General features: G+C 43.1%; 1 protein-coding gene across 2 annotated transcripts in view; it reads left to right on the forward strand.

The window, feature by feature from the left end:
* Positions 1–27,469, forward strand: part of RNF125 (ring finger protein 125) — a 50,024-nt gene that overhangs the window by 10,891 nt on the left and 11,664 nt on the right. For both annotated transcript variants that reach the window (XM_010380753.2, XM_030926083.1), the window contains exons 2-4: positions 7,835–7,988; positions 11,471–11,565; positions 14,954–15,044. In XM_010380753.2, the coding sequence (XP_010379055.1) occupies positions 7,835–7,988; positions 11,471–11,565; positions 14,954–15,044 (340 nt within the window). The remainder of the gene's footprint in view (positions 1–7,834; positions 7,989–11,470; positions 11,566–14,953; positions 15,045–27,469) is intronic.

Genomic DNA, 27,469 nt, shown 5'->3' on the forward strand with positions numbered 1-27,469 from the left:
AAAGGAGTCTGGAGGCTGGGTGTGGTGGTTCATGCCTGTAATCTCAGCACTTTGGGAGGCCGAGGTGGAACCCAGCCACCAGTTCCACCCAGGAGTTTGAGACCAGCCTGGGCAACATAATGAGACCTCATTGCTACAGAAAAAAAATAAAATAAAATAATAGCTGGGCATGGTGGTGCATGCCTGTAGTCCCAGCTGCTTGGGAGGCTGAGGTGGTAGGATCACTTGAGCTCAGGAGGCTGCTGTGAGCAGTGATTGCACCACTGCACTTCAGTTTGGGTGACAGAACAAGACCCTGCCTCAAAAGAAAACAAACAAAAAAAACAGATTTACATTTAAAGGAAATGTTCAAAGACATTTGTTTTCAGATTGAAAATAGTAGATGCAAGGGAGAAAGATATAAAAACCAACTGCTGGGCTTTAAGGCAGGTGGATAAACAGGGTCAGAGAGACTGACCCAGGAGGAAGTGAGTGTACTCATTAATGGGCCTGCTGAATATACAGCAGTCTGATAGGCAGATATCCAAATGGAAATAGCCAAAGGCTCTGGAGGAATAGATTGGGGGAAAGAGATCAGGGCTGGAGACTGAGTTATCTAAAAAGCGTCTAAAGGTTGAGAATGGGCTGAAGAGAGCTCAGTGAACTGGAGCACACTGTAAGATAGAAAAAGCCAAGTCTCCATTGACCTCAGATACAACTGTTCTAAGTCATAGAATGTACCTAATTTTTATTTTTATTTTGTATTATTTTATTTTATTTTATTTTTTGAGCCAGAGTCTTGCTCTGTCACCCAGGCTGGAGTGCAGTGGCGCGATCTTGGCTCACTGCAACCTCTGCCTCCTGGGTTCAAAAGATTCTCCTGCCTCAGCCTCCTGAGTAGCTGGGACTACTGGCGCATGCCACCATGCCCACCTAATTTTGTATTTTTAGTAGAGACAGGGTTTCACCATGTTGGCCAGGCTGATCTCAAACTCCAGACCTCAGGTTATCGGCCCGCCTCTGCCTCCCAAAGTGCTGGGATTACAGGCGTGAGCCACCCCACTCAGCAGTGAATGTACCTGATTTTTAGAAAATGAAACTCTGTTTAGGATAATTCTGAAGTACTTTCAGGTAAATGGATTGAAACGTTCAATTTGTGGTCAAGTATGAGCAGTAAAGCCTGCACTAAATTGGTGGTTTCCTAAGTAGAGTCTGAGAGTCTTCCTGGTGAGTTTAAAATTGATCCAGAAATATTCATGAATGCTTTTATTGTTACAGGACACGTGCAATCCCAGTGTAAACCAAAAATAAAATTCTAAGGCCCCCAACCAACTGAATGGACCTTTCCTCTCTGCCAAGGGCATTCTAAAGTAAACCAGAAACACTAGTTCAGGCCATGATGGGAATGGGTATTTATCAAATACTACAGACTGGGTAATGGATAAAGAAAATAATTTTTTCAGCTCACAGTTCTGGAGGCTAGGAAGTCCAAGAGCGTGGTGCCGGGACCTGGCTAGGGTCATCCCTGGTGGAAAGGTAGAAAGAAGTTGGAAGAGTGGGAAAATGCATGTGAGAGCGCTCTCTTATTACTTTATTATTTTATTTTTTAGAGATGGGGGTCTCACTATGTTGTCCAGACTGGACTCAAACTCCTGGGCTTAAGCGATCCTCCTGCCTCAGAGAGTTTACTTTTATAGCAAAGCCACTTCTGCAAGAACTAGCCCACTCCTGTGATAATGGCATTCATCCATTCATCATAGTGGAGCCCCTATGACCTAAATGTCTCCTGAAGGCTCCACCTCTCAGTACCACCACAACAGGAACCAAGTTTTCATGCCTGAACTTTGGGGGGACACATTCATTATATCAAGACTCCTGGTTATATAGGCACATTCATGGTCTTATATTTGTGGCTTCCGCTTGTCACTGGGAAGAACTGAGGTTTCTTGAAAAGACTACAAAATTTGAGGCCCTGCCCAAACTGTTTAAGGATCAGAGCACTACTGTTTGTGGCTGCATAAGCTGGGCACATTGCTACACTACTCTGAATCTTAGTTTGCCATCAATAAAACGAGGAGAAAGCACAGCAGCATTTTTTTTTTTTTTTTTTTTTTGAGACAGAATCTCTCTGTCGCCCGGGCTGGAGTGCAGTGGCGTGATTTTGGCTTACTGCAACCTCCGCCTCCCAGGTTCATGCCATTTTCCTGCCTCAGCCTCCCTAGTAGCTGGGATTACAGGCATCTGCCAGCACGCCCAGTTAATTTTTTGTATTTTTAGTAGAGACGGGGTTTCACCGTGTTAGCCAGGATGGTCTTAATCTCCTGACCTCGTGATCCACCCGCCTCGGCTTCCCAAAGTGCTGGGATTACAGGCGTGAGCCACCGCGCCCGGGTTAGCACAGCAGCATTTTATGAATTATCGTAGGAGCCTACAATAATAGGGGATAATGTATACAAGTGTCCCCCATAGGGCTCGGCACCAGTATTTGTATTCTGCTTGCACTGGCATACAACTCAAATTGTTGGGGGGGGCGCGGGGGGAAGAAAGAGGGAAAACTGCTAGTTGACAAAAAACAAAATGTTATCTGCTTGCCTCTAAATAATGTAAGCAGATAATTCATGTCAGAACCATAGGTGTTGTATTAGAAATGTTAATTATGAGTTGAGCATTTGAGCCATTTGTCATAAATTTCATTCATAGACTATACTTTGAGAACCAATTCTTAGAGACTCAGAGACATTCAAGGTCAGATTGTACCTTAGAACTTATAATCAGCTGAGATAGAAAGAAGTAAAATATGTATAGCAGAGGACTTAGATTTCTTGATCTTAAAATATTGCTCTTTCCAACTGGGGTAGCTGTGGTGGTGGAATAAAAGGTTACCGAAATTTGGGTCAGAAAACCCCAGCTTAAGACCAACGAAGTTCAGGCACTTTCTTTTCTTTTCTTTTTTTTTTTTTTATTTGAGAGATAGAGTCTTGCTGTTGCCCAGGGTGGAGTGCAGTGGCGCGATCTCGGCTCACTGCAACCTCTGCCTCCCGGGTTCAAGTGATTCTCCTGCCTCAACTTCCCAAGTAGCTGGGACTACAGGCATGCACCACCACACTCAACTAAATTTTGTATTTTGTTTTGTTTTGTATTTTTTTTGAGATGGAGTCTTCCTCTGTCATCCAGGTTGCAGTGCAGTGGCATGATCTCGGCTCACTCCAACCTCCACCTCCTGGGTTCAAGTGGTTCTCCCACCTCAGCCTCCCGAGTAGCTGGGATTACAGGCATGTGCCGCCACACTTGGCTGATTTTTTGTATTTTTAGTAGAGATGAAGTCTCACCATGTTGGCCAGGCTGGTCTCAAACTCCTGACCTCAAGCGATCCACCCGCCTCAGCCTCCCAAAGTGTTGGGTTTACAGGCTGAAGCCACCATGCCTGGCTGCATTTTTTTTTTTTTTTTTGGAGTAGAGACAGGGTTTCACTCTGTGTTGGCCAGGCAAGGTGTCTATGTTTGTAAAAGTCAGGGAATCCCTCCTCCTGGGAGCCAAGAGGAAGCCTCTCAAAATTAGAAGGGAACACCAGCCTGGCCAACATGGTGAAACCCCTCCTCTACTACTAAAAATACAAAAATTTGCCAAGCATGGTGGTGCACGCCTGTAATCCCAGCTACTTGGGAGGCTGAGGCAGGAGAATCATTTGAATTCGGGAGGTGGAGGTTGCAGTGAGCCGAGATCATACCATTGCACTCCAGCCTGGACAACGAAGCAAGACTCCGACCCCCCCCCCCCAAAAAAAAGGTCTGGTTGCAGTGGCTCACGCCTGTAATCCCAGCACTTTGGGAGGCCGCACTCAGGTGAGGTGTGTGGATCAGCTGAAGTCGGGAGTTCGAGACCAGCCTGACCAACACGGAGAAAACCCGTCTCTACTAAAAATACAAAATTAACTGGGTGTGGTGGCGCATGCCTGTAATCCCAGCTACTCAAGAGGCTGAAGCAGGAGAATCGTTTGAACCCGGGAGGTGGAGGTTGCAGTGAGCAGAGATCTTGCCATTGCACTCCAGCCTGGGCAACAAGAGTGATATTCCGTCTCAAACAAACAAACAAACAAAACAAACAAAAAACTAGAAGGGAAAGGTGTTTTCCCCACATCAATCCAGCTTCGAGACATTCTGTTAGCGACAGTGACAGATATCCCGTCCCCAGAAAACAAAAATGAAGTGCTAACAACGTACCTTAAAAAAAGAAAGAAAAAAAAAGAAAACCAAATTCTGCATTTTTGTAAAACTTGATAAAAATAGTATTTCAAACTGTACAGTCATCACAAGTACATAGTTATCACGAATGCACACACTTCACCTGGCACCTTCAGCACCTTGGCTTCCTGTGCCTGGTCTGTTTAGGCGTCTGCATTCTCTGCAGGGTTATTCCCCTCCTTGCCAGCATCAGTTCTTCCCTTTATCTCTGGGTACTTTCTCTCCCTTCTTTGCAAGGGCCTCGTTAGACTTGGCTTTGGAGAAGCAGGTTTAACAGACAACCTTGTGGATCTTCTCTGGTTCGTCCTTCACCTTGGCATTATCTCCTTAGCATCCTGCTCCATCTTTCTCTTGAGCAGGGCGGCAGCTGCAGTGGGACATAAACCCTGGGTAAGGGATGCAACAGCGTATGGGTTATAGTCGGTCTGAAGGTTGTTCTTGCTGCTTCTTCACACTGCTCCTTTATGTGATCTTGCAGAAACAACTTACCCTGTATGTGCCTCGGTTTCCTTATATATAACTGGAAATAATGATCTTTCTTGGGAGTTTATTAAGGTTAAGTGAATTAAGGTATATGGAAGTGTTTTCACAAATTTTTGTAGAGAGCCAGTGTATCAAGCTTGATATCAGACATAAAAAATTACTGGCCGGGCACAGTGACTCACGCCTGTAATCCCAGCATTTTGGGAGGCCGAGGCGGGCAGATCATTTGAGGTCAGGAGTTCGAGACCAGCCTGGCCAACATGGCAAAACCCCGTCTCTACTGGAAGTAAAAAAAAATTAGCCAGGCATTGTGGTGCACACATGCAATCCCAGCTACCCGGGAGGCTGAGGCAGGAGAATCGCTTGAACCTGGGAGATGGAGATTGCAGTGAGCCGAGAATGCACCTGGCAACAGAGCGAAACTCCATCTCAAAAAAAAAAAAAATTACCAAAAAATAACAAAAATAGCTAGAAGGAAAGGGTAGGAACCAAGGCAGATATGGAGTTCTACGTAAATGGAGAAAAATTCCATCTAGTTGCTACTGAATCAGTCATTATGTCACTGTGTGCAGTGTTCAACTTCCAGAGACATGGTCTGTACATGATTTGGCTTGTCAGGTGCTCACACCTTCAGCAGGAGTTGGCAGGCACCTTGATTGAGGTCCCACTGAGTGTATATGTAATAAAAGAGGTATTGTTCCTGCACAGCAAGAGCAGGATGCTATTGCAAGAAAAAGGAGGAATGGATGCTGGACAGGTATAAACAAGTAGATGTCTCAATCACCGCACAAGTGAGCACCTCTGTGTGCTTATAGTAATTTGAAAACAGATGCAGAAGAGAATATTGTTATGAATCAGTCATGATCCAAGCCAAATTCAAACATAATAAGAAAGAAAAAAATAAAGAGGAAAAAAATCAGTAATGACTAATATAATTAGGAGTTAAAGAGGAAAAACAGAAGAAGAATGGTTTGGAAAACAGCTGTGCCTGCTCATCACTAAAGCCTATCATCTGCAAGTATTTAAATACTATTCAGATGTCCATTAACAACAGAATGGTAAATAAATTTGGGTGTATTCATACAATAGACTTCACAAAATCAGAATGGACAATCTCAACCATGTACAACAATATGGGTGAATCTTTTGACCATAATATTGAGCTAAAGAAGACCAAGAATACATACCAGAGGGTTCCATTTACAGGAAGTACAGAAACAGGCAAAACTGATCTTTGTTATTAGAAGTCAGTGATTACCACCACCAAAGACAGTAAGCAGGGGTGAGAAAGCTGTGGTCTATAGGCTGGTACAATGTTTGATAAGTATAATTTTTATATGTTAAAATACATTTTAAAAAGTCAATGATTGCTTTGGAGGGGTTAGAATTGTGTCTGGAGGCCGAGCACAGTGGCTCACGCCTGTAATCCCAGCACTTTGGGAGCCTGAGGCAGGTGGATCACCTGAGGTCAGGAGTTCGGGACCAGCCTGACCAACATGGTGAAACCCTGTCTCTACTAAAAATACAAAAAATTGGCCAGGCATGGTGGTGGGTGCCTGTAATCCCAGCTACTCAGGAGGCTGAGGCAGGAGAATTGCTTGAACCTGGGAGGTGGAGGTTGCAGTGAGCTGAGATCGCACCATTGCACTCCAGCCTGGGTGACAAGAGCAAGACTCCGTCTCCAAAAAAAAAAGAGAAAGAAACAAGAGGGGAAATTTTACGGGCTGGCCATGCTGTTTTTGTTATAGGTACTGGTTATATGGATGTGTTCAATTTTGAAATTTCATTCAACTATATGCTTATGATATAAGAACTTTACAGTATGTATAGTATACTTAAAATTAAAAAAGCCTACCTTTTGACATGTATTAATACTATTATGCATGTATTATGCGCTGAGTAGTTTAAGAGGTATGAGGTTCATGCTGATGTGTATAAATACCTAAATGCTCGTTTTTATCTCTGTGTTCATGGAGCCTTCAACAACTCCTATAAATAGGTGAGAATTTTCTGGAAATGTTGATTATGTTAAGATTTCATAATGAGCACCTTTAAATAAACCAAAGAACATATTTCTTGACTTGGAAGACATTCCTAATAGTGGTCACTTTAATTAGCTAATTTTCTATATCTGGGGATGACTTTAAAATTATTTTATGCTGGGTGTGGTGCTTGCACCTGTAGTCCCAGCCATTTGGGAGGTTAAGCGGGGAAGATCTCTTGAGCCCAAGAAGTTTGAATCTAGCCTAAGAAACCTAGTGAGACCCTGGCTCTCAAAAGAAAGAAAAAGAGAGGTGGGCAGAGAGGGAGGGAGAAAAAGAGAGAGAAGGAAGGGAGGGAGGGAAGGAGAAAATGGTTTTATAGGGAATTATAAAATGTGTCTGGTATTTTTACTTCCTTGACTTCCTGCTATTTTCTTATGTGACACACAAAACTCCACAGAAGAAAGACATATTTTCTCAAGAAATTTGAGGTAAAATCTAATGTAGACATTCTTTAAATTATCGTTTAAACTTAGCCTATAGGAAAGCTATTTCACCCACTTTGAATTCTTACTTTTCTTGAAATGCGTGAAAGTGCATATGGTAAGAATGTGTGATTTCAAAGAAGTCTTGCTGGGAAGTTAAGCAATTCTTGGGATGTGTAGGGTGCAAGTGGACCTGTAATTTGGTAGTATGGCTCATGGGGTACAAGGTGTCATTAAATTACAATTTACGGCCGGGCGTGGTGGCTCAAGCCTGTAATCCCAGCACTTTGGGAGGCCGAGACGGGCGGATCACGAGGTCAGGAGATCGAGACCATCCTGGCTAACATGGTGAAACCCCGTCTCTACTAAAAATACAAAAAAAAAAAAACTAGCCGGGCGTGGTGGCGGGCGCCTGTAGTCCCAGCTACTCGGGAGGCTGAGGCAGGAGAATGGCGGGAACCCGGGAGGCGGAGCTTGCAGTGAACTGAGATCCGGCCACTGCACTCCAGCCTGGGCGACAGAGCGAGACTCTGTCTCAAAAAAAAAAAAAAAAAAAAAAAAAAAAAAAAAAAAAAAAAAAATACAATTTACACAAATGAATACACCGTGGTGGCTCCTTACAGCTTTCAAGGAAAGTGATGTATTTTTGGTTTGTTTGGGATAGATTCTGCCGTTCCTGTATTGCTACCAGTCTAAAGAACAACAAATGGACCTGTCCTTATTGCCGGGCATATCTTCCTTCAGAAGGAGTTCCAGCAACTGATGTAGCCAAAAGAATGAAATCAGAGTATAAGAACTGCACTGAGTGTGACACCCTGGTATGTGACCCCACCTATGTTCATGGTTACGATCTTAAAGTCCCTGTGAAAGTTATTTCACCTCTGCTTCTGACCCATGGTACCCACCTTTTCTTTTTTTGAGACGGGGTATCGCTCTTTCGCCCAGGCTAGAGTGCAGTGGTGCGATCTCGGCTTACTGCAACCTCCGCCTCTCGGGTTCAAGCGATTCTCCTGCCTTAGCCTCTGGAGTAGCTGGGACTGCAGGCACGTCCCACCGCACCTGGCTAATTTTTGGTATTTTTAGTAGAGACACAGTTTCACGATGTTAGCCAGGATGGTCTTGATCTCCTGACCTCGTGATCCGCCTGCCTCGGCCTCCCAAAGTGCTGGTGAGCTGTGAGGCCAGCTGGACTTCCTGGGTCACATGAGGACTTGGGGAACTTTCCTGTCTTACAAGAGGATTGTTAAACAATTAGCGCTCCATAAAACGCACCAATCACTGCTCTATGAAAGGCACCAATCACTGCTCTATGAAACGCACCAATCAGCACTCTGTAAAACGCACCAATCAGCAGGATTCTAAAAGTAGCCAATCGCGGGTTGGATTGAAAAAAGGGACAATAAGAGAATAAAGCCGGCCACCCCAGCTAGCAGTGGCATCCTGCTCGGGTCCCCTTCCAGGCTGTGGGAACTTTATCCTTTTGCTCTTCACAACAAACCTTGCTACCGCTCACTCTTTGGGTCCATGTCTTTTTTTTTTGAGACAGAGTCTTGCTTTGTTGCCCAGGTTGGAGTGCAGTGGCGCAATCTCAGCTCACTGCAAGCTCTACCTGCCAGGTTCAAGTGTTTCTCATGCCTCAGAGTCTGGAGTAGCTGGGACCACAGGCATGTGCCACAATGCCTGACTAATTTTTTGTCTTTTTAGTAGAGACAGGGTTTTGCTATGTTGGCCAGGCTGGTCTCAAACTCCTGGCTTCAAGTGATCTGCCCACCTTGGCCTCCAAAGTGCTGGGATTACAGGCGTGAGCCATCTCACCCAGCCTCCAATTTGTGTATTTATGTATATCATCTGCAAAAAACCCTGAACTCCTGCCATCACCCCTAATTTGTCAAACAAATGCTTTCGTTGACCACCTCCATTTTCCCTTCTTCCCATTACTCCAGTGATCCTCTATGATGTGTCCTCCAGTTCTACTACTCTATTGCAGGCCACGAGTGAATAACTTTGTTATCAAACTCAGTGACATATTTCCACCTGTATTAATCTGGACTTTGCCGTATTTGTCTCTATCAAGCACACCTTGCCTGTTGCAGCTTTCAGCTTGGGTACTATATCAGCCTCCCCAGATCATGTGAGGTCTTGAAGGTTATGTAGAAGATTCTAGATTTTATCTTAAATGCAATAGTAAGCCAGAGAAAGAGAGTAAATTTTGGAGTACCAAGATCGGGCTTATATCTTTATTTTTATTTTTATTTGAGACAGTCTCACTCTGTTGCCCAGGCTGGCGTGCAGTGGTGCGATCTCAGCTCACTGCAACCTCCACCTCCTGGGTTCAAGCGGTTCTCGTGCCTCAGCTTCCCGAATACCTGGGATTACAGGGGCCCGACACTATGTCCGGCTAATTTTTATATTTTAGTAGAGATGGGGTTTCACCGTGGTGGCCAGGCTGGTCTTGAACTTCTGACCACAGGTGATCTGTCCACCTCAGCCTCCCAAAGTGCTAGGATTACAAGCATGAGCCACTGCGCCCAGCCTTGAGATACTTCTTATATGCTGTCTTTTCCTTTCTGTGTTATCCCTCTTTCTAGGAATGCTCCCCATTCCTTCTACGCACATTTTGCCCTCTCCCATTTTGCACTCTCTATGTTCTTCAGAGTCCCGACCAGATCTCCATTCCTTGAGGCCTGGCCTTAGTATTCCAGTTCCCTATATAAAACAATTTCTTTTTTCTTTTTTTTTTTTTTTTGAGACAGAGTCTTGCTCTGTCGCCCAGGCTGTAGTGCAGTGGCACCATCTCAGCTCACTGCAACTTCCACCTCCCAGATTCAGGCAATTCTCCTGTTTCAGCCTCCCAAGTAACTGGGACTACTGGTGCACACCACCCCACCCAGCTAATTTAATAGAGAGGGTGTTCCATCAGGCTGGTCTCAAACTCCTGACCTCAGGTAATCCACCCACTTCAGCCTCCCAAAGTGCTGGGATTGCAGGCGTGATCCACCATGCCCAGCCCCTATATCAGACAATTTCTTATCTACTTGTCTACACATCCTTTTTCCTCTATTAGATTATAAGCACCATTAGAATAGGCACAATGAATTACATTTCTTCTGCCATTTTTATAATGTCTCAGATAATTTTGTGTCTAGACTATGAATTGATCAATTCATTTGTCAGTAGTCCACAGCTTGTTAATTTTCATGACTAATGCATATCTTTGTTGAACAAAGAATACAAATAGAAATTTTTACTAGCAAAAGTCATAAAGACATGACAGAATGCTAATGTGCAAAGTTGGATGTTACAGATTGTAAAATACATCTGTTTAAGACAGCTTATGCAGATCAATCCTAGTTTTTATATCTTTTAGGTGGATATTTGTAAAGCCAGGGTTTTGTTCTTACTTTTCCACTTGCTTTTATTTTTGCCATTTGTTAAACAGTTATAACTGTTTCCTTGACATGGCAGATTTCATGTTTGAGGTTTAACTTCCGTAGCTTGGGCAAAACGAAGCAGAGTGGGTCGACCACCTTACCACAGCTGTACAGAGCTTCCTTTAGCACAAGATCTTATCAGAGTTTCTAATGAAACATTTAATAGGGTGTGTTATGTTAGCAACAGATCCCTCATGGTTAGGATCTCTGAATGTATATGTGAAAGAACAAGGGCTCTTTATTCTGCATTGATAAAAATGGACTGCAAGAGCTGTCTTTTATGTTTGCTCTTAATGGGACCATTAAGTATACCATGTATTGTGAATTCATGTAATACTGTTGGGTGTGTTATAAAACCATGGTATTTATATCCTTCCCTAAGGCACAGTGTTTCATTTAACTTACTATGGGCACCTCTAAAATTTATCCATTTATTCTTCTTATCTCTCCATTTCTTTTTTCTGTCTCTTTTTCTATCTTAGATTGTTTCTTCTTTTCTCTCTCTCGTGCTCTTTTTCTTCACCCTTTTTCCCCCCTTCCTTCTTTCTAAAACCTGTTTATGTAATGGCATGCAAAGGAAGTAAATTTGAGTTACTACACATCTATCTACTTTAAAAAATGTATATGCTTTTTAGAAGAACTGAATTCAAGAACTTAACAGTTGGGTCTTCTAAGTGTTGGAGAATTTGAAAAATAGTAGTATTCTTGATAATGCCTTAATTTTTGGTGGTACTGGTGTTATGAATGCATCTATTTAGTCAATTGATCCCACAGTATGACCTTATTTGAAAGTTAAAAGGCTGGATCACTTAAGCTTTCATTGAGCCCTTTTTTAACAGTGAGTTCATTTTGAATTTGTTTTTATGTAGGTTTGCCTCAGTGAAATGAGGGCACATATTCGGACCTGTCAGAAGTACATAGATAAGTATGGACCACTACAAGAACTTGAGGAGACAGCAGCGAGGTTTGTTTCCATACAATGTAGTTTAATGCTATAATTGATAATGTTTATAAGGAATTTAATGGGCTGGAAACTTTAACATTCTTATGAAAGTATTTATGTATTTATGTTTACATTCTCTACCGTAATACCTGGTACTGGTAATCATTTGTTGACAGCAATCATTGTTGAAGAATTTTGCTCTCTCTACTTTAAAAATTTCCAGGGGCAACCAACCACAGACTGGAGAGATTGGGGCAACTTCCTCAAACAAGTTTGTGTTAACACGGATCCAAAAATAGAATGCAGAACTGTTACATTTCTGCTAGGCTTTGTTTTCTAATAGATTCCTGAAGTAGATCGTGGTTGGGATTATCCATCTTCTGTCACCACTGCTCATTTCACCAGCTCGTTCCTTATCATTTTGCTTGTTTCTCTTTAGAATATAGACAGCAGCATCTCAGTATACAAGAGAACAGGCTGGGCAGGCATCCTGAATCCTTTGCCTTTTTGATGGGTAATCTGGTATGGGGGTAGGGGAAGGAGGGAGGTAGCTGGTAGATATAATGGAGGATATTGATAATATTTTATTCTTTAAAAAAAAGAGAAAGAAACATTCATGGGGTGCAGTGGCTCACACCTGCAATCCCAGCACTTTGGGAGGGTGAGACAGGCAGATCACTTGAGGTCAGGAGTTCGAGACCAGCCTGGGCAACATGGCAAAGCCCTGTCTCTAGTAAAACACAAAAATTAGCTGGGCGTGGTGGTGCACACCTATAATCCCAGCTATTCTGGAGGCTTAGTTATAAGAATCGCTTGAACCTGGGAGGCAGAGGTTGCAGTGAGCTGAGATCTGGCTACTGCACTCCAGCCTGGGTGACAGAGCAAGACTCTGTCTCAGAAAAATAAAAAAAGAAAGAAAGAAAGAAACACATCTAGGTTATTATTCTCCTGATGAGAAAGGAAATTGAGCTGCATCAGAGTAATTATGAAGTTTATAATTTGCTCCTACTAACCAAATAAAGTGATTTGTGCTCTCTAGCAAAGGTTGATGGCTTTCTAGACATTAATCTCTCTGTGGATTCATGTATCCAATATTGGTATTCTGTATAATTTCTCCCAGAGAAAAATGTTAGTTCTGCTCATTTTTAGAAAATATACTCAAAATAGAGCTTACATTTCAAAATTAAAAGTCTAAACAATCACCTCATTCCTTTTGTTTTACTAGAGATTGCCTTGCAAAAGCACCTGTTATTATAGGATTAGCTTTATACCCTGACATTATAAATTTCAAATGAGTATTTTAGCTATAAACACAGTATGGATACTGTTAGATTGACCACAATGACCAATAGGAAGGAAGGATTACAAACAGGTTGAGAAAGTATGGGTTTGATTGCAAGGTTGACAGCTTTTATGAAAATTTAAAAATATATGAAAGCTAATTTGAATCCCAGTTATTTTACTGGTTAGAATTAAATAGTAAAGAATTAAAATAATAGAAAATGGAGAGGGTTGTTGATTATTTTACAAGATAAATTAATATTTGGATTTATGATAAAAAATCTTTGCTTTACAGAAGAATTTACCACATAATTCAAATTGTAAAAATTCTTACACATAGAGTTTGTCCAGAGTACAAGTTTTGGGGGACAGGAAGTTACGTCTGTAACAGAAAGTGAGCCAACAACTCCAAGACTCCATGTTGTCCCTAAGAACTTAAGGCAGTATTGTCCAATAGAAATATAATGATTTCTTTTTTCTTTTTCTTCTCTCTCTTTTTTTTTTTTTTGACATAGAATCTTGCTCTGTTGCCCAGGCTGGAGTGCAGAAGCGCAATCTCAGCTCACTGCAACCTCTGCCGCCCGAGTTCAAGCGATTCTCCTGCCTCAGCCTCCCGAGTAGCTGGGATCACAGGCATGTGCCACCATGCCCGGCTAATTTTTGTGTTTTTAGTAGAGACAGTGTTTCAGCGTCTTGGCCAGGCTGGTCTTGAACTCCTGACCTCATGATCCACCTGTCTTGGCCTCCCAAAGTGCTGGGATTACAGCTGTGAGCCACCGCTCCCGGCCTAGAAATATAATGTTAATCACATGTAATTCAAAATTTTCTAGTTGCAACATTTAAACAAATAAGAAGATAAAGTTTAAATTACCTTTTAATATATTTTATCTAAGCTAATATTACCAAAATATTATCATTTGAACATGCAATCAGTATAAAAATTATCAAGATATTTCACATTCTTTTTTCTTTTTACATTAAGCCGTCAACATTCAGTGTGTATCTTATACATCCAGCAAATCTGAATTTTTTTTTTTTTTTTTTTTTGAGATACAGTTTCATGCTTGTTGCCCAGGCTGGAGTGCAATGGTGCGATCCCGGCTCACTGCACTTCTCTTTGAGAGAGAAGTGCAATCTGAGCATGCATTAACTGAGAAACTGAGGATTGCAGCACCCAGTTGTCCTTGGATTACCTTTTTCTTCCTCCCTTTCCAAATTCACGTAACATTTAGATGGGGTGTTATTTGTTTTCCTCCTTCACTAGCATATAACTACATGTGTCAGCCTATGTTGTTAGTTTCCAGTGAAGAATGAAAAATGACCTGCAGTCTGGGCGAGGTGGCTCACACCTGTAATCTCAGCACTTTGGAGGTCAAGGAGGGTGGATTGCTTGAGCTCAGGAGTTTGAGACCAGCTTGGGCAACATGGTTAAACTCCCACCTCTATTGAAAATACAAAAAATTAGCATGGTGGCACGTTCCTGTGGTCTGAGCTACTTGGGAGGCTGAGACAGGAGGATCATTTGAGCCCAGGAAGTGGAGGTTGCAGTGAGCTGAGATTGCACCAGTGCACTCCAGCCTGGGCGACAGAGTGAGACTCCTTCTCAAAAAGAAAAAAAAAAAAGAAAGAAAGAAAAAGAAAAGTGACCTGCAGCTACCTTGTTAAATCCTTATGTACACGTAGGAATATTTGTCCCTTATCTGTGCTGTCCAAGAAGTGTCCACTGGGCACTTGAAATGTGGCTAGTCCAAATTCAGATATGTGGCCAGGTGTGGTGGCTCACACCTATAATCCACCCAGCACTTTGGGAGGCCGAGGCGGGTGAATCACCTTAAGTCAGGAGTTTGAGACCAGCCTGGCCAACATGGTGAAACCCCATCTCCACTAAAAATACAAAGATTAGCTTGGTGTGGTGGTGGGGGCCTGTAATCCCTGCTACTTGGGAGGCTGAGGCAGGAGGACCCCTTGAACCTGGGAGGTGGGGAGGTTGCATTGAGCTGAGATCATGCCACTGCACTACAACCTGGGCCACAGAGCAAGACTCTTGTCTCAAAAAAAAGAAAAAAAAAGTGACTACTATCTAGTTGCCAACCATTTTAGTAATATTTGTATTCTGTGTTATTTCCAGGTGTGTATGTCCCTTTTGTCAAAGGGAACTGGATGAAGACAGCTTGCTGGATCACTGTATTACTCATCACAGATCGGAAAGGAGGCCTGTGGTAAGGATTTTTGTTACATGTATTACAGCAGTGTCTGAATTCAGGACACATTAGGAAAGCCATTTAGTAGATTTCTACTTATAGATATATTATAAAGGATAATGATTTATGTTAAGGTTATGGTAACTCTGTGACTGTTTATAATATGTGAAAGTGTTGTGTTGAAACTGATAAGAATGACTAATGTGTAATCACTCATTTATGAAATTACACATTATCTCTAACAGGTAATCATGGGCGTAATCAACTAAAATGATCCAAAACGCACAGTTAAGATCTAAGTTTACCAGCTGGGCCAATATGGTGAAACCCCATCTCTAGTAAAAATACAAAAATTAGCTGGGTGCATTGGCAGGCACGTGTCATCCCAGCTACTAGAGAGGCTGAGGTCTCAATCTTCTAACCTCATGATCTGCCTACCTCGGCCTCCCAAAGTGCTGGGATTACAGGCATGAGCCACCACTCCTGGCCTGGATTGTTACCAGTTTTTAGAATTTGAGTTCCTATTCTTGTACATTTAAACTTTTCCTTATATTGGAATATTTCTAAGAGGAAATTCTTTACATTATTGTTTCTGCAATTAATAATGCAGACTTTTTAATAGCTCTTGAAATGTAATTTTAAAGTGCTTTCCAAAAAGTCTGAGTCAATTTATATTTGTGTCAGCAATCTATGAGTAAACCACTTTGACCTTAATGGGCTATAATTAGGAACATTTATTTTTAATTTACCCTGGCTCAACAAATATAAAATGATACTTTGAAGATTATTTTATGTAGTATGTATTTTTATGTAATATATACACAAATGGGTGTGTGTTGTTTTCTTATATAAGTTTTTAGAAGTTTTTCAGTTTTAGGGTTTTTTCCATAAAATCCTTTCAGAAAGTGGATGAGATTCAAACGTAAGTATATTAGGTAGGTAGATAGATAATAGATAGGAAGATAATAGAGAATAAAGAGAAAGATACATACAGCCGGGCACAGTGGCTCACACCTGTAATCCAGCACTTTGGGAGGCCAATGTGGGCAGATTACTTGAGACCAGGAGTTCAAGACCAACCTGGCTAACTTGGTGAAACCCCATCTCTACTACTAAAAATACAAAAATTAGCAAGGCATGGTGGCATGCACCTTCAGCCCCAGCTACTCGGGAGACTGAGGTGGGAGGATTGCTTGAGCCCAAGGGGACGGAGGTTGCAGTGAACTGAAATCGTGCCACTGCATTCCAGCCTGGGTGACAAAACAAGAACCTGTCTGAGGCCAGGCGCAGTGGCTCACGCCTGTAATCCCAGCACTTTGGGAGGCCAAGGTGGGTGGATCACCTGAGGTCAGGAGTTTGACACCAGCCTTACCAACATGGTGAAACCCCGTCTCTATTAAAAATATGTTTTAAAAAATTAGCTGGGTGTGGTGGGGGTCACCTATAATCCCAGCTTCTTGGGAGACTGAGGAGAATCACTTGAACCTGGGAGGCAGAGGCTGCAGTGAGCTGAGATCACGCCATTGCACTCCAGCCTGGGCAACAAAAGTGAAACTCTGTCTCAAAAAGAAAAAAAAAAAACCTATCTCAAAAGAAACATAGATAGAGACAGAGAAAATCCTCACAGCAATCCTATGAGATAGGCTTGATGATTATCCCCATTTTAAAAATGATAAACTGAGGCTCAGAGAGGTTAAGTCAGTCATACAAGGTCACACAGCTGGTAAGTAACAAAGACAGAATTTGAATACAATAATCTAGCTCCAGGGCTGCGTGGGAAACCCCTGTGGTCTATAGCAAGTTCAAGAGAAAAGCATGCAGAGATATTTGTTATTGATCTTAATGGCCTAGGGAGTTGACAATTGGAATGGCTAAGTAGGAGCTTGTTAGATGTTGAGGGAGCAGAGGAGATGGTCATGGGCTTTTCCTGCTCAAGTTGCTCTGTAGGAGGAACTGGGCTAGGGAGTTGTTGCACAATAGGTCCCTGGTGAGCTAGAGGAAGTTAGAAGAAAGCATAAGGATGGAATGATAGTGACTACTATCACGGAGTTTACTGAGTTCTAAGTACTTTCTTGTCTCCTAGCAACTCTATGAAGAAGGTTGAACCCTGACCATTAGTACCCAGGGTGCTGCTGTGGCTGGAAGAATGCCAGGCCCTCTGGACTGTGGTCCTAGGCTGCATCTAAGCAGCAATCTGGGGCAGGCCACAGATTGGCCACAGATTGGTCAGTTCTGTGGTACTGTGTCCCTGCTCCAGCAGAAATCCAGTCCACGTGCTGCTCAGTTTGGCCCAAATTGAAGGTGGCCCATGAAACTAGGTCCTCTGTGATTTTATAGGTCTTCAGGGTCATTGAAGACAGCTGACCTAAGCAGGGAAACAAACTAGGAATGGTGGGATCAGATTGCCTATGGGATTTTGTAGTTAAATCCTAGGCTTTAAAGGGGATAGGCTTGGTTCTAATCCCAGGAAGTCTATTAAATTCTCTCTGCACTATTTCATCATTTGTAAAATGGGGATAGTGATGACATTCATACCTTTTTCACAGGTAGTAAATCAATCAGGCATATAATAAAGTAAGCACTCTATCACCTGGCGATCACTCCATTAATAGAAGAGGTGGTGGTGATAGTGGAGGTTCACTATGCTTTTCAATTCTATAAAATTGGGCCTAGAGAAGATTTCTTAGAGGAAGTGATGTCCTCTCACAGTTAGAGAACCCACATGGGGTGATGGTGTGAGTTGGGGGGTGGCGGGGAGGAGGAGGATGGGGAAGTGAAGTGGTAAAATCTCACCACAAAGACCAGGATGCTGTCATGGCATTGAAGCAGGAGCAGATTGTTCAGAAATCCAAGGTTCTGTAATACCCTAGGGCTGTCTAGAGGTGGCAATTGGAACACAAGACCTTCAGGTGTCCTGTGTTAGTGTTTCACTCTTGAGCAGAAGCTCAAGAGCATGTCACTCTGAAGGATCTAGAGCCACTGGAAGTCATGATTTACCCCATGGTTAGGAAAAGGCAAGGGACAGATATGTGGTATAGCTGGGGTTCACATGCTTAGGAATCCCTAATGGGGACATGTGGGTGAAAACACCCTGAGGGAAGTCCTGGGCAGGGAGGGCTGGGTCCAATGCTGATTCTAGATGGGTGTGGAAGTTAACCAGGAATTATTGCTTTAAAGGACTGCATTACAGGTTTTGCAAGCATGTAAGATCAGTGACATTAGCTGACCTACTTCACATAAGAGGTTTCCTGGCAGTTAGAGATTTCCTGGGTAAATGATTCCTCTGACTTCCAAAAATAATTAGATAACTCAGAGATCAAACCACAAGATAACCAGTCTTTTCTTTCTGAGCTGCTCAAGAATGATATAATGTATGTAAAAAACATCAGGGGATTTTGACTTTTCTTATATGCAGCCTTAAGAGCCAATAGCTCCTTTTTGTCAAGCAGTAATTATATTGTTATATTCTGCCATTTTTTAAAAACTGGAGACAGGGTCTTTCTCTATCACCCAGGTTGAACTGCAGTGGTGCAGTAGTAGCTCACTGTAACCTTCAACTCCTGGGCTCAAGTGAGCCTTACCTCAGTCTCCTGGGTCGCTGGGACCACAGGTGTGCACCACCACAACTGGATAATTCTTTATTTTTTGGTAAAGATGAGATCTTACTATGTTGCCCAGGCTGGTCTCAAATTCTTGGCTTTAAGCTATCCTCCCACCTTGGCTTCTGAAAGCATTGAGGTTGCAAGCATGAGCCACTAAGCTCGGTAATGTTTTTTTTTTTTTTTTAATAATTCTATCTCTGGAATATTAGACCCAAAGGAAGCCGATGACACAAACAGCATGCTTTAGACTGCATTACGAGACCACTTTTTTTCTTTTTCCTTAAATGTAGGTAGCATTAATGAGACTACTTTTGAGAGAAATGTATTTTATTCTGTAAAGGGAAGATGTTTTAGCAAGAACCATTCTCTCCAGCTAGTCTCTCTGTCCAGAGTGCTTTTTTTTTTTTTTTTTTTTTGAAGAGAGGGAGTTTCACCATCATGTTGCCCAGGCTGAGTCTCGAACTTGTGACATCAGGCAGTCCCCCTGTCTCGGCCCCCCAAAGTGCTGTGTTTACAGGCATGAGCCACGGCGCCAGGCCTCAAGGTGCTCTTTGTTTCACTGGCTGGCTCTTACTCATCCTTTGGAACTTAGCTTAAATTTTACTTCTTCCAGGAAGCCCTCCCTGACACTTAAATTAATTTCAGCTTTTGCTTTTCTCCCCTGTACTTTTCAGTATTTACCACAACTTATAATTGCATATTCATTTCATGTCTGTCTCTCCCTCTAATTTATTAGGCTTATGGAGTTATGGGACCTAAGTCCTTCATTCAACACTGCATGCCCAGTTCTTGGCAGAGTGCCTAGAACATAGCAGGATGTACTGATGTGGAAAAAGGGTAGTAAAGAAAGACAGGCTGGGCGCGGTGGCTCACACCTGTAATCCCAGCACTTTGGGAGGCCGAGGCAGGTGGATCACCTGAGGTCAGGAGTTCGAGACTAGCCTGGCCAACATGGTGAAACCCCCGTCTCTACTAAAAATGCAAAAATTAGCTGGGCATGTTGGCAGGAACCTGTAATCTTAGCTACTCAGGAGGCTGAGGCAGGAGAATTGCTTGAACCCAGGGAGCAGAGGTTGCAGTGAACCGAAATCATGCCATTGCACTCCAGCCTGGGCAACAACAGCAAGACTCTGTCTTAAAAAAAAAAAAAAAAAAGGCCGGGCGCCGTGGCTCAAGCCTGTAATCCCAGCACTTTGGGAGGCCGAGACGGGCGGATCACGAGGTCAGGAGATCGAGACCATCCTGGTTAACACGGTGAAACCCCATCTCTACTAAAAATACAAAAAAAAAACTAGCTGGGCGAGGTGGCGGCGCCTGTAGTCCCAGCTACTCGGGAGGCTGAGGCAGGAGAATGGCGTGAACCCGGGAGGCGGAGCTTGCAGTGAGCTGAGATCTGGCCACTGCACTCCAGCCTGGGTGACAGGGTGACAGAGCGAGACTCCGTCTCAAAAAAAAAAAAAAAAAAAAAAAAAAAAAAAAAAAAAAAAAAAGACATGATTCCATTCACCCTGATTCAAACGTTCCAGTGAGTTCTATATTTTCTTTTTTTTTTTTTTTTTGAGATGGAGTCTTGCTCTGTCTCCAGGCTGGAGTGTGGTGGCACGATGTCACTACAACCTCCGACACCCTGGTTCAAGCAATTCTCCTGCCTCAGCCTCCTGAGTAGCTGGGATTACAGGCATGCGCCATCGCACCCAGCTAATTTTTGCATTTTTAGTAGAGATGGGGTTTCACCATGTTGGGCAGGATGGTCTCTATCTCCCAACCTCGTGATCCACCCGCCTTAGCCTCCCAAAGTGCTGTGATTACAGGCGTGAGCCACCGCGCCCAGCCTGAGTTCTATATTTTCTACCTTACCCTGAGGGCTCATTTCCTTAAGGAAGGGACAGGACTTTTGGTTTGAAGTGTAAACTGTGGTGACTACATACTGGGCTACCCCTCCCCATAGCAGTTAATTTCCCTGAGTACTTAGAATATCTGTGACTTGATGTGACAGTGGAGATCTATGTGGTAATAATTCTGGAAGGAAAAAAAAATTTCCAATAGATTTGCTTTCAGTGGCAGGGTGTGGTGGCTCATGCCTGTAATCCCAGTACTTTGGGAGGCTGAGGTGGGTGGATCACAAGGTCAGGAGTGCAAGACCAGCCTGGCCAATAGGGTGAAACCCTGTCTCTACTAAATATACAAAAATTAGCCGGGCGTGGTGGTATGCACCCAGCTACTCAGGAGGCTGAGGCAGGAGAATCGCGTGAACCCGGGAGGTGGAGGTTGCAGTGAGTCGAGATTGTGCCACTGCACTCCAGTCTGGGTGACAGAGCGAGACTCCGTCTCAAAAAAAAGAAAAAAAAAATTAGGTATGCAGTCTTGTACCTTGATTTTAATTACATAGTTGCCTGTGAATATTTTCAGTGCATGTTCCTTTTTTCTTCCTTGGGTATTGGATTGAATAACCTCTAATTACCTCCTCAAATGGCACTTGTCATCACATGGAAAGTGTTCTATAATCAGCTGAGTTGCTGTGGAGGTTAATCTAAGCCACCGATTGAGCAGAGTATCCATTATCATATATATTCTGAAGGATCGAATCCTTTGCATCTTGGGATGGCTGTAACATGAGTGCACTGTCTTCCAGCTCTTTTACACTTGTACTCCTAGAATTCATCTTCTGGCTTCAGGAGAAGTTGATAGAACATGCTGTTCACTAAGGATCATTGATAGTAGATTGCATACATAGTACTTGGCAACTGAAAGCCCTCAAAGGTAAAATATGGTGTTCATGCATCTATGCTATTAGAACCTAAGAAAAGGGTACCAGAAAAAAATTAAGTTCTGACACACCTATTTTCTATTAAATATTAAATCAGTCATGTACAGACTTTAGAAACGGAATTCAAGTTTTATATAGAAAATGTATGTCGTTGGCTGGGCGTGGTGGCTCATGCCTGTAATCCCAGCCCTTTGGGAGGCTGAGGCAGGCGGATCACCTGAGGTTGGGAGTTCAAGACCAGCCTGACCAACATGAAGAAAGCCCGTCTCTACTGAAAATACAAAATTAGCCGGGCATAGTGGTGCATACCTGTAATCCTAGCTACTCGGGAGGCTGAGGCAGGAGAATCGCTTGAACCTGGGAGGTGGAGGTTGTAGTGAGCCAAGATCATGCCATTGCACTGCAGCCTGGGTGACAAGAGTGAAACTCTGTCTCAAACAAAAAAAAAAAGAAAGAAAATACTTGTCTTTCACAGTGAGGGCTGTCAGACCTGCACTGAGTATGGTATACTTTTAGGGATTCCCTATAACAATAGAAAAATGGGGAAACACTGTCAAGATTAGGCGAACTCTCCAGACATGGTGGCTCACACCTGTAATCCCAGCACTTTGGGAGGCCAAGGCAGGCAGATCACTTGTGGTCAGGAGGTCAGGAGTTCGAGACCAGACTGGCCAACGTGGTGAAATCCCATCTCTAGAAAAAAATTTAAAAAACTAGCCGGTTACATTGGAGTGCACCTGTAGGAGGCAGGAGGATTGTTTGAGCGTGGGAGGTAGAGGCTGCAGTGAGCCGAGATCGCGTCATTGCACTCCAGCCTGGGTGATGGGAGTAAAACACTGTCTTTAGAAAAAAGAAAAATAGGAGAACTGGAAAGCCAACTACCCTGTTGGTTATGATCTGTCAGTAATATTGCCTTTATTCTTAATGGGATGAGGGAGGGGTGTCTTATTGAAAACCCTAGTAAGGACCAGTTCAAAAAGACTAGGGGGGGAGACAGGATATTTGACTCCATGTATCCATGAAGCAGTATCAAATCCATTTCTGTGTCTTTGGTGTTTGGTGTGAGAAACTTTAGGAAATGTATCCTAATGGACCCATGTTAGATGCTCTCACCTATGATCCTGATGATCAAAGCTCATATGATCCTGTGAAGATGTTTGTACTTTTTTTTTTTTTTTTTTGAGACAGAGTTTCGCTCTTGTTGCCCAGGCTGGAGTGCAATGGTGCAGTCTCGGCTCAGAGCAACCTCCACCTCCTTGAGAAACCTTCAAGCAGTTTTCCTGCCTCAGCCTCCCAAGTAGCTGGGATTACAGGCGTGCGCCACCACGCTGGCTAGTTTTTGTATTTTAGTAGAAACATGGTTTCACCATGTTGACCAAGCTGGTCTCGAACTACTGACCTGAGGTGATCCTCCTGCTGTGGCCTCCCAAAGTGCTGTGATTACAGGCAAGAGCCACTGCACCTGGCCTGTACATTTTATGTATTCTCAGAAGCCCTTACATTGGTGATTCCTAATCTTTTCCCTGTCCTATCACACCTAAAAAATATAATACTGAATGAAATCATTCTTATTTTCCCATAAGTAATAGTGACGCATAAGAGTGGTGAGAACTCCTCTGGGGAGAAAATGTGGTTGTATCAGAATTTAGGGAAGGAAGGGTATATCACTGAAAAAGAACTCCCATCTGATTCTGTGTATCAACCATTCTTCTCCCATTTCTGACCTGCCCAAGTGCTCTGTTATAGGAACTGATGTGAAGTAGAAGACATTTGGAAAAAACAAACAAACAAAAACCTAGCAAAAATCCATCAGAAGAGAAAGAAAAGTACCAGAAATCTTTATCCTAAAAAGGAAATCTTTATTCATGAGGTGTCTACTGTGTGCCAAGTTATGTTAGGTCTAGGCGTAAGGAAATAAGATAAATATGATTTGTTCTTGCCCTAGGATCCTTTATTCTAAGGAAGAAGAAAATTTGAATAAAATATATATTATCTAATCTGCGAAGTATATATTTTATTCCTACTTTAGATATGAAAAATTGAATTTGAGCTTCTATTATGTGCCAAATCCTGTGCAAGCTAACATAGCAAGAATTTAGGCCAGGTGCAGTGGCTTACACCTGTAATCCCAGCACTCTGGGAGGCTGAGGTGGGAAGATTGTTTGACCCCATGAGTTCAAGGCCAGCCTGGGTAACAGAGCAAGACCCTGTCTCTACAACAACAACGACAAAATTAGCTGGACCTAGTGGTACACACCTGTAATCCCAGTTACTAGGGAGGCTGAGGTGGGAGGATCCCTTGAGCCCAGGAGTTTGAGGCTGCAGTGAACTATGATGGCACCACTGCACTCCAGCCTGGGCAACAAAAGAAGACCATGTCTCTTTAAAAAAAAAAAAAAAAAAAAATTAGACCAAGTTATTCTGATTTAGTTTTTCCTGTTCCAACATCTTGCTTCCCTGTATTAGTTCGTTCTCACACTGCTGTAAAGAACTGCCCAAGACTGGGTAATTTAGAAAGAAAGGAGGAGGCTTAATTGACTCACAGTTGCACATGGCTGGGGTGGCCTCAGGAATTATGGCAGAAGGCAAATGGAAAGCAAGGCACCTTTTTCACAAGCAGGAGAGAAAATGAACGCAGGAGGAACTACCACACACTTACAAACCATCAGATCTTGTGAGAACTCATTATTATGAGAACAACATCGGGGAAACTGCCCTATGATTCGATTACCTACACCTGGTCTCTCCCTTGACACTTGGGGATTGTGAGGACTATTTTTTTTTTTTTTTTTTTGAGACGGAGTCTCGCTGTGTCGCCCAGGCTGGAGTGTAGTGGCCAGATCTCAGCTCACTGCAAGCTCTGCCTCCCGGGTTTACGCCATTCTCCTGCCTCAGCCTCCCGAGTAAGCTGGGACTACAGGCGCCTGCCACCTCGCCCGGCTAGTTTTTTGTATTTTTTAGTAGAGACGGGGTTTCACCATGTTAGCCAGGATAGTCTCGATCTCCTGACCTCGTGATCCGCCCGTCTCGGCCTCCCAAAGTGCTGGGATTACAGGCTTGAGCCACCGCACCCCGCCGTGAGGATTATTAAGAGTACATTTAGGCCAGGTGCGGTGGCTCACGCCTATAATCCCGGCACTTTGGGAGGCCAAGGTGGGCGGATCACCTGAGGTCGGGAGTTCAAGACCAGCCTGACCAACACAGAGAACTCCATCTCTACTAAAAATACAAAATTAGCCGGCTGTAGTGGTGCATGCCTGTAATCCCAGCTACTTGGGAGGCTGAGGCAGGAGAGTCGCTTGAACCTGGGATGCGGAGGTTGCAGTGAACTGAGATCACGCCATTGCACTCCAGCCTGGGTAACAAGAGTGAAACTCCATCTCAAAAAAAAAAAAAACAATTTAAAAATTAAAAAAGATTTAAATCCTAATTTTAAGAAACTTAAGAAATCCATTATTATTTCTGGCTGCCTTTATAAAAGATACTTTTTTTTTTTTAAACATCATATAGGAGTTTTTTTCCTGGAATTTGTAAGGACTCTTACTCTCTTCAATATTTCTGAAAACAAAAGTAAGTGGATCATGTAGGAAGAAGGAGAGATTTCGTAGACTTTCTGTAAAGTGAACAGACTTTAGGTACTGACTCCTCGTAAATCTGGACTGTTCTAAAATTGCCCTACAAAGCTCTGAGAAAATGACTCACATAAATAAAGAGGTAAAGGACTGGCCCTGTACGGTGGCTCCCAACTGTAATCCCAGCACTTTGGGAGGCTGAGGCGGGCAGATCACCTGAGGTCGGGAGTTCGAGACCAGCCTGACCAACATGGAGAAACCACCCCCCAGTGTCTACTAAAAATACAAAATTAGCCAGGCATGGTGGCCCATGCCTGTAATCCCAGCTACTCGGGAGGCTGAGGCAGGAGAATCGCTTGAACCCAGGAGGTAGAGGTTGCACTGCAGTGAGCCGAGATCGCGCCATTGCACTCCAGCCTGGGCAAAAATAGCAAAACTCTGTCTCAGGAAAAAAAAGAGATGATTTTAGAAAAAAAGATAGTAACATTAAAAAATAAAAAAGATAAGAGCGAAACTCCGTCTCAAAAAAATTTTTTTTAAAAAAGAGCAAAAGGAGTGGGAAGTTTTTCTAATTCTCATGGATTACAGTAGGAGAAGGAGAACAGGTACAAAACTCAATGCCCTTGGCTTTATGCCAACAATGATTTTTTTTTTTACATGGCAAAAAATTACAAACCTTCTTTCTCACCTCTCCTCCTCAAGCTTCTGCATAATAGACATACAGCAGTATTTCTATTTCTACAATATACTTGGACTGTTTATAGTGTTGAGCTAATAAAGGTTTTTACACAGTCGTAGAGAAAAGGGTCCTCAGAGGTGATCTAATGTAGACTCTTTCTCAAGGTGATAAGTAACTTACTGTGTGAGTGCTTGCAGTTTTCCAGAATGGTAACCCAGTTATTACAAGGATTTTGTTTCTAGACCTTTCAACATGTTAATTTCCCTTCTGCGTCTATTGCAGTTTATTGATGTTTTCCTTACCCAGCACTTAAAATAGAACACAGCACTCCAAGTATGGTCAGTGAACGCAGAACAGAGGAAACAATCATTATTCTAGATAATTGAATATTATCCATACAGTTCATTATTTAGCACTGTACTAGCTTTTTTATGATTAAGTCATATTTCTGGCCTAATAATGATTCTTAGTAAAACAGAACCCCAAATGACTTTTTTTTTTTTTTTTCTGAGACTGTTGTTGCCCAGGCTGAAGTGTAGTGCCGCGATCTTGGCTCACTGCAAGCTCTGCCTCCCGGGTTCAAGCAATTCTCCTGCCTCAGCCTCCTAAGTAGCTGGGATTATAGGGGCATGCCACCACATCCGGCTAATTTTTATATTTTTAGTAGAGATGGGGTTTCTCCATGTTGGTCAGGCTGGTCTCAAACTCCTGACCTCAGGTGATCCACCTGCCTCGGCCTCCCAAAGTGCTGGGATTATAGGCGTGAGCCACCGCGCCTGGTCCAAATGACTGCTTTTTTTTTTATAGATACTGGAGTTAAGAAAAAATGCAAAAAAATTAGCCGGGCGTGGCGGCGAGCGCTTGTAGTCCCAGCTGCTTGGGAGGCTGAGGCAGGAGAATGGCGTAAACCCGGGAGGCGGAGCTTGCAGTGAGCTGAGATCCAGCCACTGCACTCCAGCCTGGGCGACAGAGCGAGACTCCGCCTCAAAAAAAAAAAAAAAAAAAAAAGAAAGGTGTTCTCCATTACAGCCTATGTATTAGATTTAGAATTTCTCATTTGTTCACCTACTGTTTTCTCTTATCTCTCTGAAAGAAATTAAATTGTCTTTAAGGCAGTGGTTCTTAAACTTTATCCTGCTTGAGAATCACCTAGAAGACCTGTTTAAACATAGATTGCTGGCTCCTGACCCTAGAGTGTCTGATAAAATAGGTCTGAGCTAGGGCCTGAAAATTTGCATTTCTAACAAGTTACCAGATGGTGGCAATGCTGCTGGTCTGAGGACCCCACGCTGAGAACCATTGCTTCCTTTGAAGTGCTGAAGTGGCCAGGCACCGTGGCTTATGCCAGTAGTCCCAGCATTTTATGAGGCCAAAGTGGGAGGATCACTTAAAGCCAGGAATTTGTGGTTACAGTGAGCCATGATCATACCATTGCACTCCAGTCTGCGTGACAGAGTGAGACCCCATCTCTAAAAAAAAAAAATTAAAGAGAAGGCAAGTGAGAAGTATGACCATATAGGTACGTTCAATTTTTTTGGATGCACAGTAGGTGTATATATTTATGGGGCACATGAAATAACTTTGATACAGGCATGCAGTGTGTAATAATCACATCAGGGTAAATGGCATACCCATCACCTTAAGCATATAATTGGATTCTTTGTGTTACAAACAATCCAATTATACTCTTTTTTTTTGAGATGGAGTCTTGCTGTGTCACCCAGGCTAGAGTGCAGTGGTGCGATCTTGGCTCACTGCGACCTCCGCCTCTCAGGTTCAAGGATTCTCCTGCCTCAGCCTCTGAAGTAGCTAGGACTACAGGC

Source organism: Rhinopithecus roxellana, chromosome 21 (assembly GCF_007565055.1).
Source record: "Rhinopithecus roxellana isolate Shanxi Qingling chromosome 21, ASM756505v1, whole genome shotgun sequence".
NCBI classification, from domain to species: Eukaryota; Metazoa; Chordata; class Mammalia; order Primates; family Cercopithecidae; genus Rhinopithecus; species Rhinopithecus roxellana.